Consider the following 5,476-nt stretch of genomic DNA (forward strand, 5'->3'; position numbering starts at 1 on the left):
ACACTCTAGATGTCTCAGCGATCTACTTCATCCGTTACTTTTGGAGAAATGCTGGGAAATCTGTCATTTTGCAAAGGTGCTGAAGTAGAAGCAGCATTTTCTCCACAAGAGGGAACACAAGAACTCCTAGTGGAAAGAGTTTTTGTCTTGTACCATTTTAACCTGATGAATGGAGGAAGAAAATCTCAAGTGTTTGTACATCAGTGCCTGCCTGCAAAGCTGTACTTATAGAACCCTTCCCATCTCATCTTATGACTGAGCCCAGTGGAGACTTTGAGATTTCTCAGGTAGTGCTCAAGGAGCCGGGGAGCCGTGGCCATTTTGTCCTGGGATTTGAGAGACGTTGATGCATCTCCCTGTGTCATTTGAGCCCTTCAGTTATGGCAGGAAGACAGGCCCACTCTACAGCACAGAGCAGCTCAGGTGCCCCAGGACAATGGCTCCAGCAGAGAGAAGGTGGTCCCAGGGCTCTGGAAACACTGTGCTTGGATTTATATGAGCCATACAGTAAGCACGCTGTGATTCTGAGGAGTCAGTAGCAGAGACTGAGAAGGGATGGGACATGTTTGGGAACTGGAACCATGAAGAGAACCATAAATCCAGCAGTAGTTGCACACAGGCTCTTTTTGGTACCCACACCTCTATTCAGGAGAATATTTTTCTGTCTAATATATCTGTAGGAGTTCTTCAATACACCATTGAAATGCCAGAAGGAAAAAAAAAACCAACCCACAACAACACAACAAACAACAAGCATTAGTCAACAAAATATACAAGATGTTTGATTTTTTTTATTGTCACATGAAATCGGATAACGTGTAAACAAATCATGAAAAGTTCAAGGTGATGCTTAGACGTGTAATTAGCCAGAGCATTTAAATGGTTTTGGAACACCAAAACTACCAGATCTGAATTCTTCGGTTTTTTTGAAACACCTTCTTCAAGAGTTTGCTGACCTTCTCCCTGTGGGAAAGAAACATGAAACATAGAGACAATGCTGGAAATAGACAACACAAATAATTATGTTTTATTTCCAGTGTTCCTCTACAACGCCCGATGAAAATGGTGCCTAAAGGAAGTAAACCACGGCAAAGTTTATCCCATGAGATCTGTTCCACCTATGCTCCACTATTACTTCTGAGTAGTTTCTGCTTTCACTCGTCTGTCCCATTGACTTGGTTAGTGGGATGGTATCGTTTTCCCAGGGAGCAATACTGTACTCAGACAATATCCCCACTTGCTGAAATAGCTCATTTACAAAGTAAGGTCTATAGGACGTGTCTGGCAATGCACAGGTGTGCAGGAAGACAGTGCGCCAGGCTGCTGCACTGCCTCTTCATCAGCTCTTGGTTGCAATAGGGGCATGTTACAGAACAGATTAGTGCATACAGCAATATGTTTTTTTTCCTGAGATTTACTCCTTTCTTTCTTTTTGGTAGTACAAGGAAGCCTCTGCAATCAGGGAGAGTGAAACCTATACACTGGTAGGTTTCATCTTGAAAATCAAGTGAATTTACCATATAACTTCTGAATTCCTCGCCTATCATCCTGAGGAAGTGTGAAGGTTTCTGGGTTCACATATGAGTAGAGAGGATACATCAGGGCTCCACGGACATTTGAGTGGGCGAGTCCCAAAGAATGGCCAAATTCATGAGCAGCAACAAGGAACAAATTAACTCCTGCAGCATAAAAGCATGGAAAAGTATGTTAAAGGTTGGGCATTTCTTTTTAACATATAAAGAATCCTAGCAGCAGGAGAATTTGTGTCTTTCATTCAGTTGAACTGGAGCATTGAAGTTTTGATTATTTATTACTGAACTTTCTCATTTAATTGTAATATTTTAATAAAAAATATTGCTTACCCCTTTCACACACACATAGAGACTCAGTCTCTTTCCCCCTCTGATTTAAATCAACCCACTCCTACAAGCAAGTTGTTATATCTCTTCATAAGTTAAGCATATCGTGATCCTTGCTTAGCCTGCTTTGAAATCCAGACAGAACAAGCATTATGTAACTGCTAATAATAAGCAAACACAAGGACTTAGGCTGTTGAAAAGAAGGAAAGGTTGATACTGAAGCGGTGATGAAGCATGAAGTGTTATGGAAAATATTTCCTGTGGCTGTGTTCTTGTGACACAGATATGCAATGTTTGCTCTTTTCCTTTCATAAAGACAAGTGAATTTTACCTTGATTGTATTTTGACCACCTTTCATCATCGTCAAAATGAGCATCTCCACCTAGCCCCTCTCCAGGTTCAAAAGCATGAGCTAATGTGCCACCTCTGCCATCAAAGGGATATCCGTCACCATGCTCTGCATTGGGAAAGAAAGAAATGTCATCAGACAGCATGAGCTCTAATGCTCATGTTCAGCAAACCAAAGCATGTTGCTTGTTTGTGCTACCTTTTTTTCATTATTCTTAAAAAAAAAAAAAAAAAAAAGCTATGATAGCAAATTTGTGAAAATGGGCAGCAAGGCTTTAGGAAACACTCTCCAAACTCCTGACTTAAATCCAAGAACTAAACTCGAGTATTGGAACTTCTGCATGCATGGAACTTCTGCATGGACAGCTGAGCCTTTACCGGAAACCTGTTTCTGAAGCAGCATCCAGTGTTTATTTCAGAATAAATCCTTAATGGTAGATGTTATAAGCCCCTGAATGTTTTTATTGTAGATCAGTGCTGTGCAGTATAAGTTTTAAACACTCACTTGTACTGACTGTAGTGGAAGCCAATTGTTTGGAGTACAGAAAACTGTGTATCTGAATAGCTAAGTTCTTTTCTACCCAGTCTTAGTATGATCTATTAGCTACTGCTATCACAGTGTCTGTGGGATGCTACCAATTCCTACATGGAAAATCTACAGGACAGGATATTTGTACCAAATGTGAAAATGTTCCCCTCCCACTGAGAGATCTCTGACCACAGTGAGAATTTCTGGGGTACTGAATATGAATATGTGTCCTTTTCCTCAGACCAATAGGCATGGACCATGAGGCAGAGCTAGCACAGGCAGAAGAGACCGAGTCCTACTGTGTGACAAGGGGTTAAAACTTAAACCAGCTTGCAGAATCCTTTCTCACATTGACAAGCCCATCAATAGACTCCTCCTAGCAACACACTGCCCAGGAACAAAGCAGGGGCTAGGCATGTTTGGTGTTTATATGCTATTATCTGTGATGTAAACCAGCTGTCTGATCTTCACTTCCCATTGCTGGAGATCTAATAAATATCATCAATGGCTCTGTAAAACAAGTCAGCTGGCCTTAAAGTAGGCATTCAGTTTGGCTATACTGAGTCAATTTAGTGCCTGTGTAAGTAAAAATATGCCCGTGTTTACATATTAGCCTGAATCACATATGGGCATCATAAGTGGCCCTAATGGTCATCCCCATTTAGCATGCTCTGTCTTGCACCTGTGGTCTTAGACTCCACCAGTGAGATTCCTTCTAGAAGAAAATCAGTGAGAAGATCCTCTCTGGCACCAACGCAGTGAGGTTGGAACAGGCTGCCCATGGAGGCTGTGGGTTCTCCTTCTCTGGAGATATTCAAGACCCATCTGGACACCTACCTGTGCAGTCTGCTGTAGAGAGCCTGCTTTGCAGGGGGTTTGGATTAGCTGATATCTAGAGATCCTTTCCAACCTCTACAGTTCTGTGATTCTCTGAACCCTGATGCACCCCAGCTTGCATAAGGTGTTCAGTCCAGGTTACCAAACTGGAGCTAGACCAAAGTAAAGCTGCCTGAACCTGCCTAAATGCTTTGTGGATGCTGGGTCTTCAGCACCAGCTGTTTTCCTCTACACACGTCTTCTAATTTGTTTGGTTTGCACTGATTGTCAAGGCAGACGGTCACTGAACATCTAAAATTGAATGTCTCAGTTTGGAGTTTGGAGTTTGAATTCTCCCTCCGTTTCACAACTATAAATCCTAAGGGATTTTCTAATGCTTACATAGGAGTTCAAGTGATTCATTATGCATAAAATTGGTGGCATGATAAAGGGAAGATAAACTTACTGGTAATTCCAAACTTATTATTCTTTCCTAAGCCTCTGGTTATAAGAATGCATGCTGTAAATCAGGCAAAGAGCACTGAATTTTAAAAATTATATAGTCTCACCACGACGTGCAAATTTAATCATGATGTCTGCGTGTCCCCGGGTGACTCTTTTGAAGTTCAGTGGAGTCACATCGCTCCATACCATCAAAGCCCTTCTAATTGCATCATCCACATATTCTCGGGGTAGGTCAGGTGTGTAATTAACAATCCTAACAGCAAAAGGAAACAGACAAATGACATTTAAGCTGTGAAGGAAACCTGTAAATTTAAGCTCAAAACAAATCCTTTCTCCATAAAATCTTGACCACCACTAACTTGTAAGTCAGGTATTTCTTATTCCATCGTGGACTTCCAGAAAATGTTTGGTAATCTGCTACATCAGGGATTCCACATCTGGGCTGTTCCATTATGTTTTTTGTTTCTGCATTTAATTTTCCCGTTACAGTCAGGTGGAAATACTTCTGCATTTCTTTAATCCTCTCTTCTAGGCTGATGGCAGGATGTTTTTCAAGAAGTGGAAAGAATTTGTTAAGATATGTCTGGAAAAAGAAAAGGAAAACAAAAATTAGTATTTATACCTGCGATCTTTCAGCAACTGCATTTTACATTTGATTGACTTGCTCCATTGTCCTGCAGTCATGGTTAGTTTAGATGCATTTTTTTTGTCCCATTTCAGTTTAACAAATGGTATTTTCTTTGTAGTACAGATTAATGTACATGAAAAGAGTTGAACAGCAGAACATTGTTCTTTGTTCATTGTTCAAGCAGTTCTTTCAAGCAAATGCAATTTACTGAGTATTCAAATACACAGAGCTCCAAAATAGCATAAAAATATTTTTATAATCTTTAAAAATGATATGTCCCCACTATTTACCTACCAGTTGGAACTCATCTCTTTTGCAATTTAGACTTAGGCTGTTTAAGCCAGTCAGCAAGTTTAAGTAGTTCTATGTCACCTCCGCAAAAATTAAGAGCAGATAATATAAAAAGACAGGAAAGGAATGTAGAAGTTAAGTAAAAAATCAGGCTATTCATGATGCAGTTACGTTGCCTCCCTGGTAACATACCTGTGCAATGTTTAAGTCTGCGTTGCTCCATAATGCTGGTTTAAGTGGTACTGGAAAAGGAAGGCTCTGAGGTAGGAGAATGGCAGCACAAAGTAGGAGGTATTGCATGGTGACCAGCATTGCCAAAGAGCCTCACTGCTGCAGAAAGTGTTAGACTTTCTGTCTCCCAAGACCAGAGCTAAGATGCTTATATGGATCCTGTGAGCTCCATGCAGCAATCATGGACGTGACTCAGTTTTCGGTGGTATAAATGTAATGGCATTGCTATTCTAAGAAATAAATGAAAGCATGTTAAACAAATACTCCCTTTGACTTCCCTGTTGATGTCATGTCACAGCTAGCAGCCAG

At 40.7% G+C, this 5,476-nt stretch overlaps 1 protein-coding gene across 1 annotated transcript; it reads right to left on the minus strand.

Moving 5' to 3' along the window:
* Nucleotides 1–1,503: 1,503 nt before the first annotated feature.
* MMP7 (matrix metallopeptidase 7) lies at nt 1,504–5,236 on the minus strand (the record flags this gene model as incomplete). The annotated part of the gene is made up of 5 exons (XM_079548028.1): nt 1,504–1,679; nt 2,191–2,316; nt 4,122–4,270; nt 4,377–4,600; nt 5,129–5,236. The coding sequence occupies 5 exons, from the start codon at nt 5,234–5,236 to the stop codon at nt 1,504–1,506; spliced, it is 783 nt and encodes a 260-aa protein (XP_079404154.1).
* Nucleotides 5,237–5,476: the final 240 nt, after the last annotated feature.

This window comes from Tetrao urogallus (assembly GCF_951394365.1).
Source record: "Tetrao urogallus genome assembly, chromosome: 1".
Lineage (NCBI taxonomy): Eukaryota > Metazoa > Chordata > Aves > Galliformes > Phasianidae > Tetrao > Tetrao urogallus.